Below are 20,423 nucleotides of genomic sequence, written 5' to 3'. Positions count from 1 at the left end.
CGTTGTTACGTCAGCGTCGCCTGGCGGCCATTAAAGGGAACTAACATCGCAATGGCATCTTTATATCGCCGTTTGAACGTCTTTTTATATACGATATATTTTCACGTGCTAAATTTTAATTAATTCAGAATTTATGATTAATAGAAACGAGTAAACGTGATATATAAATTTATACAAATTTATATTTAGTTTCGCAGTACTTTATATTGTTTCATCCAGTGATTAGTATAAAAATTGTACTATATTTAATTTAGATACATCTATATACATATAAAACTTTCGATATACAATTATTTTATTTTACATTGCACTTTAAATAATGGGCCTTTCTTTTTTTTCCCCCTTGAACTTGCAATGAAAAATATTAATTTATATACATGTTAAATTAGATCGTTACAAAGAGTTTCGTGTACATACATGTATATATTTACATAATCGTCTGTATAATAATTTCAATTCTTTTCTATTTCACTAAAGTTCCTCCTTATCTTGCGAATTTTTATTTTCTAATTGTATTGATTTATTTTGAACAAGACTGGACGAACTTAATATAACAGAAATTTGTTCCGGTAACGGGCAAGCAATTAATAAAAGTTCTTCCGAAGTATAATACTTGCTTAATAATTGATATAATTGCGCAAATGCAGCACTAATATTATTTTTTATCGGTCTTAATAAAATAAATTCTGTTTCTTTGTTGGCTAAATATAATTGCATCGATTGTTGAATATTTGGAAGTTTAAATTTAATTGTTCGTAAAACATCGGCAACAATAGCATTTACTTCTTGAGCAGTCCCAAATATCTTTTGTTTTGTATTTTCATCGGGAGTATTAGAATATACTTTTTCCTTTTCTAATAACTGCATAATGGGATTTATCAATACATATGTAGCATGTTGAATTAATCTCTGGCACGCATGTTTTAGGTTATTATCAACCTCTTTACGAGAATCAATTAATTGTTCTTTCATTTTAGGAGCGCCTTCTAATAGAAATTCTAATAAGGCGTTGTTCGACAATGTGAAAAGCTTTGAACTTTTCTCAAACAATCCAAAAGCCGCCATCTTTACTCTCGAAAAATCCAAACTATATTCCTTGATAGTGAAGTCTACTTGAAACGGAGCGATTTGTTCACGTAATATTAGTAAGTGTTTGATTTGAAATAATTCAGCATCCAACGTAGAAGCTCTAATTTCAATATCATTTCTTGCCTTCTCTATACTTTGGACACAAAGAGATATAGCCTCTTGACTAAGCGATTGAAATACAGATCTATCTACGCATCTATAGAGTCGTGATAAGCAAACCAATGTTCTGCGAACTGTAGGATACCACATTCCATGTAAATCTGCTGGAGAGCTACCCATATGTGATTTTTGATAAATAGAATCCATTATGATATGATTTCTTGACACCGGCTCTAAGATATTACTTTCGTTAGATGATACAGATATTCTTTTCATTCTTGATTGACGTGTTTCTTCTCTTATCGATTCGGCAATATCTTCCATCATTTTTAATTTTTCCGGATACGCTAAATCGCCAGGCGATGGATTATAATTTAATACGTCAGATTGTAAATACAATTGAGCACGGAAAACAAGTCTCTCTTGTACATCGTGTAAAAGTTGTAAGCAAATATTTCCAAAGCCTTCTAATGGCTCAAAATTATTTTGCACGTGTTCGTCCAACATTTCTATCCTTAAAATACAACAGATTTCTGCCAGAGTTTCTAAATGATTTATATGAATTATAAACGGTCTTATGGTGTCGTATAAAGAGGTACAAAGACTTTCAAGAAATGTTGTTAGGCCGATAGATGGTTTCGAAAAGAATTCATAAAACAATCTGTATTCGTCAACCGATGCATGTAAAAGTAATGCACACGAATGTCTGACTAAACTGCAATGATCTCCGTTGTATCTCTCCTTTATGGCAGATAATGATTTTTGAATGCTAGGTCCTAATACTAAACCTCTTTGACTCCAATAATATTGATGACATTCTAATAATAAATTATTATATTCCTGTCTTTTCACAGATTTCGTTTCCACTTGTTCTATTATAGGTTTTACTTTTGAAACGACAGTTTGAAATTTCCCATAAAATAATGCCAAAGCAGCATCCATATTTTCTTGTATACCTTCAGTTTCATTAAAATTTAAAATGCTTTCTGTAGTTCTTGAAAATAAATTAAAAACATAATTTTGTATCAAAGTTATAATCTTGGATTGACAATGTCTATACTTAACTAAATAAGTGGCACTTTCTTTGAAAGTATTATTTGTTTGTAAAGCATCCATATTGATATCTACTTTGTCTACTATGTTAAAAAACATATCACTGTTTACGGATAAAGTAGAAGCTTCTAATTTTTCCATTATCACATCTACTTCTTTAAAATACTTCACATATTCCGCAATACTTTCTACCATAGAATTTAATCGCTTTTGATCCGAGATAAGTTCTTCGCTAGCATTGTGCAATGAGGATGTTTTATCGGATACTTCGGCATATTGTTTAAATAGAATAGAAAAATCTTCTAAAGTATCCTTGATAAGCTCACAAAGTTCTTGACATTCTTGACGACGTGTTTTAAGATCATTTAAATATAACATATATTTCAAGTTCTCAGATGATATAAAATCCTTTTCTAATTTCGTATAATATTCTAGAACATCTTGACATCGTTCAATTTGCGTTATGTTATCACATTTATTTTGATTTAAATGTTCATTATTCTCGTTGGTATCTTCGTATGTTGAATTGTTGAGAGAAGAAAATTCTTCTTCCAATTTTTGCAAACAATCTTTTTGAAAATCTGTTAACGGTGCCAGACAATTTTCAGCAGAATCCCATTGAATTAAATCACCCGGGGTACACGTTACTCTCGCCATTTTCTTTACATTTCTGACGTTGAAATTCGATCGCGTATCGTACTGCGGCCCTACAACGCCATCTCGCGTTAGAGATTTTGTACTAAATTAAAACGAATCGTGACGTGTAAAGATATTATACCGATCGATCAATTTTTAAATATAAATGTATATATAAATTTGCTTTTATTTCTTGGAAAAAAAAAAAAAAAAAGAAAAAGAAAAAAAAAATGAAGAGAAAGGTTTTTTTTTTTTTTTTTTTTCCTTTATATTTATATCATATACATATACACGACATAAACATTTCATATATTATATTATTATAACTCAAGAAAATATATGGAGTAAATGTACTGTTCTTATTTGTTTGTTTGTTTGTTTGTTTGTTTGTTTGATCTTTTCTTTTTTTCGTTCTTAATTATGTTTAAATTAAAAGTTAAATTATTTGAACACTTACATGATTTGTAAAATATTATTAAAACTAATTAATTTTTCAATTTATTGCATGTGTTGACGTCTACGTGCAGCTCTTTGTTTGTCAAAACGTAATTCCATTTCTTCTAAAACTCGTGGAGTATAACGAACAACAAGCTTAACCGAATTCTGAGCTTGTTTCAGAAGTTCTACCGCCTTCTCATGATTTTCTCCTTCGACACACTGATATAAATTTATTCAGATAAGACAAACAATGTATATTGTTTATTGGACTTTGTTTATTGTTATAAAAAAAATTTGTACTAACCACACCATTGACGGAAAGAAGCTGATCGCCCCGTTTTAATCCACCGTGCCTATCTGCAACACCTCCAGGAATAATCCGAGATATATAAATAGGAGAATTTTGTTCCTTTCCTCCCATTACATTAAATCCAAGGCCCTCCTCAGTTTTTGGCAATTCTACTACTCTTGGATGTGCATGACCTTCGCTTGCCGCAAATGCCGCAACAGTGGCTTTAGCTGTAGCTGATGCACGTACATCTTGTGATCCCTTAAAGAAATGATATCACTTAAAAATTTTACTTTCATCAATTTTATCGATTAAATATTAAATAAATTACCTGAATGTCTACGGTTTCGTATACATGTTCGTATACTTCTCTTACGGCACTGAGAAAGTCACTTTGTAATACTTTTTGTAATGCAGCTAATTTGGTTGTTGGAACTTCACCACCTGAATTTTCATACAACACATAATATACATTAAATATATTAATGAGAAATTAATTTTATATATCTTTACCTTTTTGCAGTTTGTCAAGCAGTTCAATGGATCTTTTAACATCTGAAAAATATAATACATAATCTATTTGTTCAAAATAATATCAAAGGAGAATAATCAATAGTAATATTAGTGATACATAATTCAATATAATTAACATAATATCAATAAACTCGATGACTTCTGTCAAATCTTTAATGAAATAGACATTACCTCGCGCTAAAGTAAGTGGTTCGCCCATCGTCGTCATTTTTTTTCCTTTTTCTTTTTCTTTCTTCCTTTTTTTCTTTTTCTTTTTTTCTTTTTTTTTTTTTTTTCTTTAACAATATCAAATAACTATATTTTTTCTCTTATCGCATCGAATTATTGCGGAATTCTATAAATATATTATTAATAATTATAATCTTTCCACTTGCTTGATCTAATCTGGAACGTTGTAGTGTAAAGTCTATTGTGCAAGTTTTCAAATGTGATCGTATAAAGCCATATATAAATTTTGATTGGACAATACGCATATCGATAATTTAAGTGGTGAATATACTTCTCGATCAACCAATCAGAATCGCTGATGACAATTAACCATTATCTAGGTTTTATTTTTTAATTTCAGTTAGTTTTCCAACACTGTGTTTGTAATATATTGTTGACGTGCAAAAAAAAGAAGTATATTGTCGTAGTGTACGCGTATAAATTGAAAATGGACCTTTGACAGTTTAAATTTTCTATTATTTGCAGCAGAATAAGGAATGAAAATGACGACAATAAATTATTTAGATTTAGACATTAATAAACTCTTCGAGCAGCACACGATAAAAGAAATTGAGGAAATTCAAAAGAAAATTCAATTAGAAAGTGACCGTAAGAAGATCGAATTACGTACTCTGGTTGGGTAAGTTATTAATAATTATTTATTTGTTAATTATTATTATTATTTTCTTTTTTATTATTTTTGTTTTATCAATAAACATATCCCTTTCTTTTAGAGAAAGATATCGTGACTTGATATTAGCTGCGGATACAATTGGAAAAATGAAAATTACCGCAGAAAGGATCAGTTCAAGAATAGCAGAAACGGAAGAGAAATTTCAAGAGCTTCAAGAGAAATATCTCATTGGTTTTAAAACAGATTTTGTCGAGAATGAACCTGATAGGTACAGATTAATATATTACGGATTGAATTTAATTACAATTTGTCATTGATGTGTTAACATATTACAGGAAATCTGAAGAAATGGCTGCTGTTATTATTCAAATAAAAATATTAATGGACATTCCAGAATTTGTTTGGTCTAATATCGAAAGCCAAAATTTATTGTATGCTACTCAATTGTTTATCTTAGCGCAACATATTAAATATAGATTAAAATTTGAAATAGGTAACGAGGAGTTAACTTCAAAATATCCAATAGTATTTAAACAATGGGATATTATAGGTCAATTTAAAAATATTATATTAAGAGAATGCGATACGATATTGCGATCATGGAATGTATCAGTCGAGGTAAATAAATAATTTTATATTTATTTTGAAAAAATATTAAAAATGAAGGATGAATCGGTATTTTCTATTTCAGAGTGCGGCAAACTGTTTAGCATCGCTTATATTATTAAATAAAACCCCATATAAGGATTTATTAGAGAAATTAATATTTACCAGATGTCGTGCCGTTGAATCTATAATCAAGGATGAAAATGATTATAACGTTAAGACAAAGATAAAACTCTGTATAGAAATGCTAATTCATACTATCACATTAATTTATGCTTGCTTTATAAGTACGTATATAGTTTCGTTTAATAATATTTTCATTTTTTAAACTGTCATCATTTCATTGAGAAGAATGTCTTTTATAAGGATGTTTTTCATTACAGCTGCTGGAGGTAAACAAGAAGGTTTGGTTTCCCAATATATCGCACTGATAAAGGATGAAAAAGTATATTCATTACTTTCAAAGATCGATGCGAACAAAGATTTGATAAAGAAATATTTATCATCTGTTATAACAAATGAGAAACCATTTTTACAAGAAGGAGATGATAAATTTTCTATATTAGATCTACAAGAATGTGTTAAAGCATGGCTGGATTGGCTTAAAGAATTTTGTAATAACGAAGTCGTTAAATTATTTCAATTGATAATTTCTGTGAAAGGTTTATACAGTATACGGGAGGAGGCTGTTGGAATTAATTTACCAGAAAATTGGAACATCATATGGGAGGACTTTGGTTTACCAAATATAAGTTATTGGTTAGAATTTTTTCAACCACTTTTAAGTCAAAGAGCAAAAAGTATGTATTGTTTAGGACAAAAATCTAATATGTCATTCATTATATTTCACACACACACACACACACACACACATATATATATATATATATATGTTTTTAGATATCATACACGATAAATGGTTAGAGGCCACAAGAAATCTGAAAACTAATATATCTGATATGTTAAACAAAGTAACCAGAGAAAGATGTGAATTTCCTGAACACGATTTACGATGGTTCGTTTGGAAGGATTCTCCAAGCGATATACCACAGAGATTAACACACAATATTGTATTGGATAGCAAACGATCCTTATTAATGAAAACTAAAGGATATTCTCCTAACGTGGTACAACTTTGTGAAGATTTTGACAATAGTTTATGCGAATTACTTTCAGATTTAGAACAGTATTTGTATGATACTGTATGCAATTTAAATATCAAAGATAATTTATTATCTAAAAATATATCCGTAATACCTAATACGTTTTCCGATCGAGCCGAGATTCAAGATCATTTGCAAAATGTTAGTACCACTATGATAGAAGATTTTATACGATACGTTAAGGATACGTATATCGATAACAATACCAATCATAATCAACAAGAAATAAATACGATAGTATTGGCGAGGCTTCTTATGGCATTTACCTCGTTATCTCCCAATTTAAATAAATGTTTTAATTTATCCAAGGCAACTGGATTGTCTATAACAAATACGAAATGGCAAACGATAGTCGATACTCTTAAAGAAGAAAGTATTTCTATATGGTCCGTTTGGGCCAATAAATACAGAAATAAATTGATCGATCATAAAGAAAAATATATGTCAAAAGAATTATTTGATAGTTTAAAAATAAAGTCAGTTTTGTCAGATTGGGAAAAGGTAATGATCGAAGAAGAATCTGGGGATGGTAAAACATTGAAAACTGAAATATTAGTGCCGTATCAACCATCAATAATGCTACAGAAATTTTTAATGGCAGTGATCAAGGATTTAAATAAAATAATACCACATACCATTCCAAAGTAATTATTAAAAATATATATTCAAAGAAACAGGGTTTATATATATAATAATATAATAATAATAGGGTTAATATTTATATATGCATTTACAGAAAAGTACTTTACGAGATTATCGAAGCCGTAGCATCAGAATTATTCAATTATTATCAAGACACATCCAACATTGTTAATCTTAAACAAAAACAAGCATTGCAAATAGTATTCGACATTAAATATTGTACTTTACTTATGGTACCAAGAGAGAACAAACACTTAAATGAAATGTCATCGAAAGCTACAGACAGTGCACTTTCTAAAATAGATCCGTTTGATTATAACGTTATCAATCCATTCATTCACACAAACGTAAAGAAAAGCGTTTTGAGATCTTTGGTAATTGTTTGAATATATAACAAATTTAATTACGTGTAAAATATTTTACAAAAAAAAAAAAAAAAAAAGAAAAAAAGAAAAGAAAAAAGAAAAAAGAAAAAAAGAAAAACAATATTTTCGTCTTACAGCTTTTGCTTGGAAATTTAATACCTCATTTGGAACAACTTCATTCGGTTCTCGGTGCACGCAGCGAATACAATGCTGGAGAAGGAAATAAATTAGATTCTCCAGCATTGCTTGCACTATGTACAGGTGCACCATGGTTCCCTCCTCTTGCCATAACAGTACCAATGAGAAATTTATCTCTAGTAACAACAACGATACAAGATAAAACTCAGGTAAAAGGACATTACAATTTCATGTTTATTATTTATTAAAATTCATTATTTATATATTTTACCTATTATGTATATATGTATATTTATATATGCTATATACTATCTTACATGATTAGTTTATATATATCTATATATTCTTAGATCAACCCTTTGATATAAGTACGTCTTTTAATAAATACGGTAAGAGAAGAGACGTGATGCATGATTTGATCATATTGTTTTTATAACTATTTTATTATTAATGCAATATTAACATAATCACCTTGATATATGTACATATATATGTATAAATATTTTATTTAATGTTTTAATATTTTGAACATTAGCGCAAGAAAGTAACGACAGCGAAGGATAATACAAAAACCGAATCTACTGGATCTACGATAAAATCAGGAGCAGCAGCATTTTTTGGAGCAATGGGTTCGGATTGGTTCAGTGCTAGTTAAATAATAAAAAAAAATATATATATATACATAAATGTATATTTATATATATATAAAAAAAAAAATATATAAATCCTTTTGTAAAAGAAGATGACGATTGTGATAAAAGAGAGATAAAAGTATATATATATATATATATTAATATTATTTATCAATTATATACTCCAATTATTTCTTTGATTTCTTTTTTGTAAATATTCATAAATTCGTTCGAATTTTTAATAGATTTGCGCCTATAGTAGTTATCGAAAGGGTCGCCAGAGGGCGACAAAGTCCCTATAAAGTAATACACATATGAAGATGTCGCTCTAGTTGTCAATTGTGAGTAGTCAGACATTTATGAAGATGGCCGAATGGGTCCATCCGTGGTTATATCGGTAGTAAGACGCGCTCGTTCTTATTCAAAGAAAAATCAACACGGCGAATCGGTTCAGCTTAAAGAATATCGACGCAATAACAAAGAGTCTTGGCATCATCAAATGGTGAGTTTTTAATTATTAAACATTTTTTATATTTTTTGTTTTCATTGTCTTTTTTCTTCAATTTGTCAATACTACACGTTTCTGTGTGTTCGATACTCATAAAGTATTTGCGAATTCGCCAGACGCGGTGTTTTTGAATGGCATTTGAAACAAATAACATGTATTACGACAACAACGATCAATTTTCTAAGATTATTTACATTTGTGTCTTGTTAATCTCTATCTAATCTTTTAACGTTACACTCAAGTTCTATTTCGAAATTCGCGCCTCTCGTTTGATTCTTATATGCATTCGATGCGTGTTTGCATGCGTGTGATGACACACGCATATGCGTTCCTCTGTTCTCTCTCTCTCTCTCTCTCTCTCTCTATATCTCTCTCTCTCTTTCTCTCTCTCTCTCTGTTATGTATGTGTAGCTATATACATAGGTTAAATTTCATGTTTGAAGATTAGATTATTGAAACGTCTCTCTTTACAAATGAAGAATTATTACTGATAACGTAGGTACAATGATCGTTTAGTCGTGTAATAAAACAACAAGTATATATATCATTTGTGAGGCAACGAAAATGAAAAAAAACTGATCTACGATTCTTCATATATATTCCTATATATAAAATATATTTTATATATATATATATATACACACACACACACACACACACATATATATATATATTATAAATAGCTACTGTTTTTTCTTGGACGAATGCCAATATTATACATATCATCCTATACTGCATTATCAAACAACTTTTATCAATTCGAAGTAACGAATCAAAAAAACGTCATCTCTTCTTCTTATCTTTCTCTCTTACAAATGAGAAATGACACGACGTTATAGATAATCTACGTAAAGAGACGTCTGCTTTATCTAATCGGATCAGAGATTTGATTGATAAACTTGTTGGTGAGTATGTACGACGAAGATATAACAATTTGAGTAGTGAGGTGTGTGTGTGTGTATTTATATATATATATATATATATGTATGTATGTATGTATATATATATAAACATACGTAATGTAAATACAGTCAATTTCAAATGAATTGGAAAGAAATATTTCGTGACGGTAGGGGGTTTGCTTACTTATAAAGTTTATGATCTATATTTAACCTAATCGAACTTATTGTTCGTTCGAGAATTTTATTTAATTTTATTTTTTTTCTTTTTTTTTCTTTTTTTTGCGACGTTAGATTTTTAGATTAAAAGTAGGCGCAATGATATTTTTTTATAGAAAATGTTTTCCTCTTTTTTATTTTTCTATTTTTTTTGTTTTGTTTTGTTTTGTTTTTTTTTTTCTTCCTTTCGATAACAACAATTGTTAGTTACGTCGATGTGGACGCTGCAATCGAAAAAAATGGGGTGGGGGGAGAGGTTAGATAGTTTGTAGAAATTAATTATTTTTATTTATGACATTGTTACCATTAATGAGAATTATATTAACATAATGGGAGATATGTAGGTGTGTTAGAAAAAATGCAAATGTGGACGAAAATAAAGGACTTAATTTTTAATCCAATACTAATCCGATCAATAAACGTACATACTTATAATAGACGTCATCAATTGAACTTACAAAAGACAAAGAATATTTTTTATTCTGTTTTGTTCTTTTCTCTCCTCCTTTTTTCGATTGTTTCCTGTAATTAGCGAAGAATAATTTAATAGCATTGAAAAAGTTCAATAGTTCAAGAGTTCAAGAGTTTTCGTCTCGAGGCATGCGGCTCTTATATTAAGAAAAGTGTATGTATGTATATAATAATCTTAATTTGGTTTACAGCACGATATATATATATATATATATATACATATGTATATATATATAGATTCACATAAACATATTTTTCTTTCTTGTCTTCTTTTATCTCAATATTCGGAAGGAGATTTTAACTTCTCTCTTTCTTTCTCTTTCTCTCTGTCTCTCTCTATTCTCGCAATAATGACTTGATACATCGTATATTAAATGATGTAATAATGGCGTCAGAATCACACGTAATTATTATCATATATTTCATATTTGATGGATGGAATGAGAGAATGATATACATACGTACCATACGTACGATGAATTTTAGAGAAAAAGATGAAAGATTAGTCGAATTTTTTTTTCTGGTTTATCATTCGCTCATATTATTGGCGCCGAAGGTTGATATCGTTCGAAATTAAAAAAAAAAAAAAAAAAAAAAAAAAAAACAAATTAAAAAGAAAAAGAAAAGAGAACATCTTCGGTTCTTTTTTACGGCTTATTTTCTCTCTTTTCTCTACACAATAATGATATTTTTATCAGGTCAAGAAAGAAAAGAAGGAGAGAGAGAGATAGAGAGAGAGAGAGAGAGAGAGAGAGAGAGAGAGAGAGAGAGAGAGAGAGAGAGAGAGGGAGAGAGAGAATAATCAGATGTGATCGTTCAATGTTACATTAATATTACAATTTTGAGAACTGTACAAGGTCAGTTTCAAATTGTTCAAACATAAATTGATATCAAGAATCTGTATATTTTTTTTCCTTGTTTTAACTTTTTTTTTTTTTTTTTTTTTTTTTTAATGAATATTCGATCTAATTTTATCGACACACACACACACACACATGTTTATATTTGATTGTATGATAGTAAATTGGATTAGTAAGGAAGATGATAAATTAAAAAGTTTCCTACAATGTTTTTCATATAAAATGTTATTTTCCTCATAATTTTTCCTATCTAAATGTGTTTATTATTATTATTATTATTATTATTATTATTATTATTATTAATAATAAATTGGAGAAAAGAAGAGAGTAAATTAAAAAGTTTTCTATTGAATTTTTATACGCGTGGGGCTACGAACTATTTTTATTATAATTTTTCTATTAAAACATATTTAGTATTATTATTATTATTATTATTATTGTTATTATTATTAAAATCATCGATATAACGCGTAACATTATTTCTCTATTTTAAGCAGTCTCCTTTTCTTTTTTATTTTGCCGAACTTTTTTAATGATTAATTTGAGACTGTCACTGAATATCGTAACGACAGATATGATTAGTCGTTGTACTATTAAAAAATTGTCGGCATTCTTGATAAGTATTGAACGATAGTCATCCTTCTTCTTATCTCCTCCTAGCCGTTCAATTTTTTTTTTTTTTTTTTTTTTTTTTTTCATCGAACGTATAGAAAAATATATCTCAATGTGTGCACGCGCGTGTGCGTGTGTGCGTATGTATATATATATATCTATGAGGAAGAGAGAAGAGAGAGAGAGAGAGGGAGAGATAGAGGGAGATAGATAGAGATAGGGAAGTGATCCACGCAATGTATACTTAGGAAACTGCGTCCATCTCTCTATAAATTGATCATCGTGCGTGCGACGAGATATTAAGTTCTTTTTTCTTTTCTTTTTTTTTTGTTTTTTGTTTTTTATTATTACTTTTTATTTTTTTTTATTTTTTTGACTCTCATTATAGAGATGATAACGAATGGGACCGATAACGTCCAGCGAACTCGGACTAATATATTCTGCGACTTTGTACTCAGCGAACACACGATCTTTCTCGTTACAACGTGACTCTTTAATATTTTCTTGCTTCTTCTTTTCTCTTTTCATTCTTTTTTTTCCCCTTTTTTCCGGTAAGAAACGGATCCGCACGGAAAAAGAAAAATTTAATTAATTAATCAATTAATTAGGAGAGAAAAGAGAAAGTGATATACGTACGTCTTATATATTGTTTGTTATTATTATCGAAGTGTATATAATTGATTATTGAAAATTGAATCGATCGAAATTCGTCATCGATCATATTGATCTTTATTTTCTTCTTTTGTTTGTTTTTTTTTTTGTTTCTTTTTTTTTCGATCAAATGAAAGAATCAAATTAAGCAGTTTCACGTGTAATAAGTGCGATGAGGTGTGATTTTATCGGTAGATCGTATCGAAATAATCGTTTACGTGGACGAGATCGACGATTACAATTGTAAGATTAAGTATTATTTAGCGAAAGTAAAAGGTACAGAAAGAGAGACAGAGAGAGAGAGAGAGAGAGAGAGAGAGAGAGAGAGAGAGAGAGAGAGAGAGAGAGAGAGAGAGAGAGAGAGATGTTGGACCGAAATGTTGTGTTAGTGTTACGTACGAGACAAGAGAGAACAGAAAGACGATTGAAACATAAAAAGGAAGCGAATCCACCCCCAATGGAACCACCCCCACAATTGTTGAATAATAATCATCTTTATCTCGATCTTAATATGAAACTTGGTTGTGGCAATAAATTGCATCAGGATAATTTCAAGACGATAAAAAAGGTAATTAAAAAGGAAATTTGTAATTTAAGTGGTTCGCATATAAAGTGTTACATATTTTCTTTTTATTTGTTTTTTTTTTTTTTTCTTTTTTTGTATACAACATTTTTCTATTTAAAAAATTTTTTTTTGATAATAATAATAGTTATTATTATTATTATTGTTATTAAATGACAACGTGCAGTACCCAATTTCTAACAAAAAGATACAAATAATTTTATGAAATGTTATTTAAAAAAAAAAAAAAAAAAAAAAAAAAAAAAAAAAAAAAAAAAAAGAATGAGAGAGAGAGGGAAAAAATAAATTGCTACTAATCGTAATATTTTTCGTGTAAATCATCTTCGTAAATATTTCTCTTTTTTCTTTTTTTCTTGCTTTTTAAGAAATAAAATCATTTATCGTTGAACTATTATTTAATAAGATGAAATAATTAATATGTTCCATGTTATCTACTTTCTGTTGCAATCTGATGAGTCATAAAATCGAAAAGTTTACAAAAATATCGAATGATTTTAAATAATATCTATTTAATATCATCAATATATACAAAATACGATTACAAATATTTTTACGTTGCAATGCTTATGTGGTTATCAAAGAAAGCCATACAATTAACTATTCGTTACATAAATGGAACGTGTAATTATTAATGTTAGTTCGTATTTACGTTTGAAAATCAAAAAAAAAAAAAAGAAAAAGAAATAATAATAATAATAATAAAAAAAAAAAAATAAAAAAAAGAAACGAGCTGAGTAAGTTAATTAATGTGTTCGAGTGATCAATCGAATAAAATACGATTGATCATTCTTTTATACATGGGAACGTGTATAAAACAAAAAATTGTATAAAATTTTCCAACAAGCATTTTGCTTATTACAATATTATTTATAATTTTTATTACGTTTTATATTATTGCGTATGTCCTATTTATCAGTTATCAGTATACATAACTATATAATGATTTTATAATATTTATACGAATTTAGTTACTATTTTTTAAAATGGTACGAGTTTATTTTATTTTACACACACACACACACATACATATAAATTGTCAGTAAAACTAGTATCTTATATAAGTATTAAGCAAACAAGTACAACCTGACCTCGTGATCATGGTACATGTCGTCTCTGTTCTCCGTTCACGTGGGTAGTTGACCGTATGGAATTATTGTAAAAGATTCTCTTACTTATTATAACGAAATATAAATATTAAAAAAATAATAATTTACATGCTTAACTTTTATTATTTTTTTCGAATTAAATTTGAAAAAGAAAAAGAAAAAGAAACATGCAAATAATTAATCGAATCAGAAATACTTTGAAATTGTATACAAAGTTCCAAGATGGCTGTCAATGGCCATCATGGTCATCATATTGATCATATCGATAAATAAGAAAATAATCGATAAATTAAACGATCGGTGTCGTTAAAATAGTTGACATTAAACCAACTTCTGTTGCAATTGAGTAATTATATAGTCAGCTATGTGATTACTATTTACATAAGTCTGTCCTATTGAAAGAAAGAGAGAGAGAGAGAGAGAGAGAAAGACAGAAATAGATAGATAGATAGATAGATAGATAGATAGATAGATAGATAGATAAATAAATAGATAGATAGATAGATGAATGGATAGGATATACTGCAGACATTGGGTTGATTACATAACAAATTTGTGACTTGTTCTCGATCTGTCTATTCGAATAATTGTAACTTATGCGATATATGATGCGTTGACAAAAAGACTTACTCTAATTCCAGTATGTCAGTACGATCATTTATAGTGTAGGTCATGTAAAATATGTATGGACATGAAGCCGATATATGCGTAAAATTAAGATGATATATATTTTGTGCATGTATGTGTGCGTATGTGCATATATATATATATATATATATATATATATATATATCGTGTCTCTTGTATTTATAAAGGTATCAACATAACAAAGATCATGTTGGTTGGTGTATCGGTGTTGACACTGGTTCTGGTCCCTCTGGCTGAGGTTGTAAAGGATATGTAATACTTTATGAAGATAAAGAAGAGAGAGAGCGAGAGAGAGAGAAAGAGGGAGAGAGAGAGAGAGGGAGAAGGAAAGAGGTGAAGGGAGATATTTCCCCCACTTTAGTTACCTTCGAGATTTTTATATCAACATATTAGTGTACATCAGAACACCGTAGGCTTTACAGTGTTTTCGCGAGCTAGAATACTTTTCAAAGAATTTTTTTTTTTAATGATCATTTTGTTCGGAGTTTTACTTCGTCTTTTTTTTTTCTACATATATATTTTTATTTTTATTTTTTGTATTTCTTTTTTTTTTTCTATTTTTTCTATTTTTTATTATTACCTTTGAGTAATAGTTCAGTGATCGATCGTCGAATAGATTCTAAAATTAGGCTTCTCCAATTCGTAATTTCGTTGAAGTTGAATCAGGAAGATTGTGCTCATTGAGAATAAGTATGAAGAAAGGAAGAGGAGAAGGGTAACGGAAGGAAAAGAAAAAGAAAAAGAAAAAGAAAAAAAATAATAATACTAATAAAAAGAAAGAAAAGGAGGGAAGGGGTTGTTGGTAGAGACAGACGACGTGTCGGATTATCCGTTGGTGGCCGATCGAAACCGAGAAAGCGAGCTGTTCTAAGGTTTCCTCGGATAGCACGGTGAAGCCAAGTCGTGGAGTCTGTCCGAGTTGTAACGAGAGCGAGACTGATAAAGAGAGAAAGAAATAGAAAGATAGAAAAGAAAGAAAAAGAAAAAGAAAAAGAAAAATAAGAAGAAAAAAAAGAGAGAAAGATTATATATTATTTCTTATTCTCTTTTTTCTTTTCCCTTCCTCCTTGGAGATTCAAACAAAGTATTTTAAAGTGTCTCGGGATCACGTGTCCATCATGGATCATGGTAATGGTAGTGGAAACGAGGCTGGCAGTTCACCAGACACCGTACTAGCTCGTTCCTCATCAGACGAGGATAGACAAAGAAATCCTGAAAGTACTTCCGGTGAATATGTCACTGTTGCCGGTAGCAGTTCAAGTTTGGATACTTTAGCTGGTCAACCTTGTACAACAAAGACTACCGTCAGTACGGTTACTAAAACTACTACTAATACTTTACCAAACGAGGAAAAGAGGAAAGGTGGTGGTGGTGGTGGTGGTGGTAGTGGTGGTAGTGGCGGAGGAGGAGGAGGAGGAAGGTTTGGTATATTGAAGAATAGCTTTAGGAAGGATGGTGCTGGATTGTTCAAGATGAAAAAGAAGACAATTCGTGTGATGGAAGGAACCGGCGATGGTACAACTATCGAGCTTGATCCTGATCCTAAAGATGATATAGGTTAAGAAAAACCTTTATATATATTTGTTTTTTTCTTTTTATCTAATTCTATTTTTCCATATGATCAAATATTGATTTTTTTTCTATGATTAATATATAATGACAATAACAATAACAACAACAACAACAATTTGGCTGTTAGATGAATAATTAACGATCGAATGGTAGGGCGATTTTTTTTATGACGTTAAATGTCATTTCACGTCAAAAATTATATTAGATTTTAGAAAAAAAATTGAGGATGACGAGACACGGTGTTGGTAGTGGTGGTGGTGATGGTGGTGATGTTGTTGGTGGTTAGGGGAGGATAGAGTAGAGGGAGGGGAAAAAATGCTTTGATTGGCAATCGTCTCTTTCGTTCTCAGACTCCTCAAGTCGCAAGAAGGTACAACGTAGTCGACAACAACAGGAAGAAACGGAGGATGATCAAAGAACTACTGCGTCGATTAATATTACAACCGGGGAGAGTCCTGGTGTGACATTGAAAAAGAAAAAGTCACATTCCTTGGTACGGAGATTAAGTCTAAATAAATTTCGATTATCAACGGATCAATCATCGCAACAACAATCTCAACAACAAGATGAAGCGAGAAGAAGGACACCGGATGGCGGTGATAGCAGCCAATCTCAAAGCCAATCCTCTCAAGACTCGCCCAGTCACTCGGACAGCCCTAAGAAATTTACTAGGAAGGGATTAGACGTTGAAAAAAGTGTCTTCAGGGGTATACGGCATCGTTCTAAAGCCGACTCCGAACAGCTCGTAGGGGAGAGGGAAGGAGGAGAGAAGAAGGGAGAAACGAAGAAACCGGAGATGCTGATCGCGAAACCGGTGAGCACTGTCACTGTAGTACAACGCAGGTCTCCGTCGTTGACCATCAGAAGTGTTCCTAAGAGTTCTCAGCAACACGGTGAGCGTAATATGGTGACATTTTTTGAGGAATTAGATCGATTAGGATTTATTGTTTAACCCTTTCGCCTCTAATTATTGGCTAAGTATTTTCAAAGCTTTGGTCAATATTTTAAATATATGATCAGTATTTATAAGAAAATGTATCGATAATTTTGTGGGTTGCAACTCTGGCGCTCGATTATATATATTGATTAATATATAACATATATAATATATATATATAAAATACATACTGTTAATTAACAAAATACTGATCAAATAAATATAGAAGTGGTTAATTTTTTTTTTTATTTTTTATTTATTTTTTTTTTTTTTAAATCAGATCTCAAAAGAAGAGAAAATTTTATTTACTAGCTGATACACTCAATAGGGCATTTAGTTTTTCTTTTCTTTTTTTCCCCGTTTCTTGTTCTCTCTCTATCTCTCTCTCTCTCTCTCTTTTTCTCTCTCTCTCTTCTCCCTTCCTCTCTCTCTCTTCTATTCTCGAAATATACAGAATCACCGGATCAACAGAGTACAGAACAAGAAAGGAAATCCGAAATCCATTGTACGTCTACTTTGCCGTATGCAATATCAAGATGGTCGGATCAACGAAAGGAATCAACGTCGTCAGAGGTGCTGAGGCCAAAGAGATTATCGATAAAAGCCGAGTCTGATGGCGGTAGTACTATTAATACGAGGAAAACTTCGCCAGTAGAATTGCGTAGAAAATTGTCGTTATTGGAAGAGAAACGTGCGATATTTCAACGTAGATTATTCGAGAGTACAAGAGACATTGATTCTGGTGAAACGGTAATAGCCGTAACATTAGACGAGGATCGTAATAATGTTATAGAGAAATCTCATGATTTTGATTTCGACGATGAGGATGGTAAAGATACATTGAAGAAAAAGGCAAGACACATTAGCGTAAGAAAGTTCGATACTTTTTCAACGTTCGAAGGTACTTTCGACGAGGATACTGGATTGGGTTATTTAGCCGGGATCGAGGAGGATTATACTGAGAGATTTGATAGGCAGGACGAAGAATACGCCAAGTTACAATCAGCCATGGCACCTATGTTGGCAGCTGCCAATGATAATATTGAAAAAGCGAGATCTAGCAGCCAGGATAGTGCGGTGAGAAAAATATCGATAAAAACGAATCGCTCTAGTTTTAGACACCCTATCCTTTTTCTTTTTCTCTTTCTCTCTATCTCTCTTTCTTTCTGTCTCTATCTCTCTCTTATCCTCACTATAGGGATGGGAGAGGATCGAGTGGGGAGAGATATGTATGTACATACGTAATAATTAATTATCAGGTATAAATCATTCTTCTTCGTCTGCTGCTCTCAAGTAAAACAAGTGATACGAGTCAATATTCATGGGGACGACACATCCACATACACATACATATTTACATAAATATATACATATATATATATGTATATACAAACACGCATGCACAGTGCTCATTATAAAATGTAATAATTTTTTTCTTTTCCTCCTTCTTTTTTCTTATTTTTTTTTTCCCCTTCCCATTTAATTTCGTAACGATTTGTAACCTCGAAAAGTAAATAGTCGATAGTCAAGGGGGTGATGATAAGGTGGGGGAAGAAGAAGGGGTGGAAGTGGAAGGGGGAGGGAGTAGTTACATAAAACGCTGGTTCTCCTTTCTTGTCAAGTTGATTTTTTTCTTTTCCGTTTTTTTTTTTTTTTTGTTTTGTTTTATTTTAATTACGCAGTTTCACGTACGATTCTTGTTGTGTTAATTGATCAATCGTATAAATCCTGACGTTATTGTCTATTATTTTTTATATATTATCGATTATGACTGATAGAAATGATTTAATACATTTCTTTCAAATAATTATTATCCTAGTTAGCACCCATATAGTCGGTTTTAGTTGGTGTCTCACGATCATGTAATTTTATGATATCGAGAAGATCGATATAGACGGTTGTACCTTGTGGTCTCCAGTTTGCGGATACCCTCGATCCATTTTCCTTGATCCCTCCCTCCCTCCCATCCCTCTAACCTCCTTTCTTCTAGCAGGTTCTCAAGTTACGCGGCTTTGCGTACTTTATCTTCTCTCTCTCTTTCTCTCTCTCTCTCTCTCTCTCTCTCTTTCTCTCTTTCTCTTTAATAGTGACTCTTGTCGTCTCGTTTGTTTGTATTATTATTTGTAATCATTCTTTTTATATAATAATATATTTAATTTTAAGCGAGGCCCAATGATAATAAAATTGACCTAATTTCCTTCTTCTTTTTTCTTTCTTGTTTTTTTTTTTCTTTTTTATCTATTTTAATCCTTAAAAAATAGATCACTTTTTTACAAATTATTAGTATAATGTAAGTCGGGGTGATCGCAAAGACGACTTTTTTTTTCTTTCTTTTTTTTTTTCCTTTTTTTTTTCTTTTTTTTTTTTCTTTTTTAAGATTAATTCAATCACGTTAATGTTTTATTTGGTGTAGTCAAATTGTTCTTTCAATATAACCAATTATGGAAATATCTATTATTACATGTATATAAATTAAACGATCGTACTTATTGCTTGAGAATGTTATCAGGTCGAAAGAATTATTGTTATTATTCTAGAATCTCTTGTTTATCAACGTCTTCTTGATATACATATATATATAGGTTTATATATATATATATATATATGTATATATTTATTTGTACATGAAGTATAATACATTGACGCGAGACTCAGACGATGGTAGAAGTCATTTAGATTGCGACTTTCGTGCCAGCAACAGTGTACCAGCAACAGAAAGTTTCACTTGAGAAAATTTGTTAGAAATAATAATAATAATAATAATAATAATAATAATAATAATAATAATAATAATAATAATAATAATAATAATAATAATAATATTAATATTAA

At 30.2% G+C, this 20,423-nt stretch overlaps 4 protein-coding genes across 11 annotated transcripts in view; 2 read left to right on the top strand and 2 right to left on the bottom strand.

The window, feature by feature from the left end:
- Window positions 1-122: 122 nt before the first annotated feature.
- LOC124953248 (conserved oligomeric Golgi complex subunit 3) lies at window positions 123-2,898 on the bottom strand. Its single transcript, XM_047504342.1, has one exon. The coding sequence runs from the start codon at window positions 2,896-2,898 to the stop codon at window positions 472-474; it is 2,427 nt and encodes an 808-aa protein (XP_047360298.1). The 3' UTR covers window positions 123-471.
- A 393-nt stretch (window positions 2,899-3,291) lies between these two features.
- Window positions 3,292-4,554, bottom strand: LOC124953255 (protein lin-7 homolog C). Its single transcript, XM_047504356.1, has 5 exons — window positions 4,310-4,554; window positions 4,118-4,159; window positions 3,936-4,048; window positions 3,620-3,865; window positions 3,292-3,534 (listed from the first exon to the last, which is right to left on the bottom strand). Exons 1-5 carry the CDS (start codon window positions 4,344-4,346, stop codon window positions 3,376-3,378), a joined length of 597 nt encoding a protein of 198 aa, XP_047360312.1. The 5' UTR covers window positions 4,347-4,554; the 3' UTR covers window positions 3,292-3,375.
- A 179-nt stretch (window positions 4,555-4,733) lies between these two features.
- On the top strand, window positions 4,734-8,570 carry LOC124953480 (conserved oligomeric Golgi complex subunit 1). 3 transcript variants are annotated; one of them, XM_047504930.1, is made up of 11 exons: window positions 4,734-4,985; window positions 5,080-5,247; window positions 5,315-5,597; window positions 5,671-5,872; window positions 5,969-6,385; window positions 6,486-7,392; window positions 7,485-7,764; window positions 7,893-7,951; window positions 7,993-8,102; window positions 8,244-8,282; window positions 8,429-8,531. In XM_047504930.1, exons 1-9 carry the CDS (start codon window positions 4,843-4,845, stop codon window positions 8,093-8,095), a joined length of 2,562 nt encoding a protein of 853 aa, XP_047360886.1. In that variant the 5' UTR covers window positions 4,734-4,842; the 3' UTR covers window positions 8,096-8,102; window positions 8,244-8,282; window positions 8,429-8,531. The 3 variants fall into 3 exon arrangements, with proteins under 3 accessions (XP_047360886.1, XP_047360885.1, XP_047360884.1); XM_047504929.1 differs by lacking the exon at window positions 8,244-8,282 and having other exon boundaries at window positions 8,429-8,570; XM_047504928.1 differs by having other exon boundaries at window positions 7,893-8,102; window positions 8,429-8,540.
- The window catches only part of LOC124953482 (ras-related protein Rab-32), a 14,384-nt gene continuing 2,497 nt past the window's right edge, over window positions 8,537-20,423 (top strand). Inside the window, exons 1-3 of one of the 6 annotated variants that reach the window (XM_047504932.1) lie at window positions 15,255-16,639; window positions 17,005-17,468; window positions 18,063-18,668. In XM_047504932.1, the coding sequence (XP_047360888.1) occupies window positions 16,201-16,639; window positions 17,005-17,468; window positions 18,063-18,668 (1,509 nt within the window). In that variant the 5' untranslated portion in view covers window positions 15,255-16,200. Of the gene's footprint in view, window positions 8,665-8,770; window positions 9,028-13,134; window positions 13,314-15,254; window positions 16,640-17,004; window positions 17,548-18,045; window positions 18,669-20,255 lie in introns of those variants that run through there. The other 5 variants (XM_047504931.1, XM_047504934.1, XM_047504935.1 and 2 more) reach the window with 5 other exon arrangements.

Source organism: Vespa velutina, chromosome 12 (assembly GCF_912470025.1).
Source record: "Vespa velutina chromosome 12, iVesVel2.1, whole genome shotgun sequence".
Taxonomy (NCBI): domain Eukaryota; kingdom Metazoa; phylum Arthropoda; class Insecta; order Hymenoptera; family Vespidae; genus Vespa; species Vespa velutina.
The sequence above is the reverse complement of the archived record's forward strand: the minus strand, read 5'-3'. Positions and strand labels throughout refer to the sequence as shown.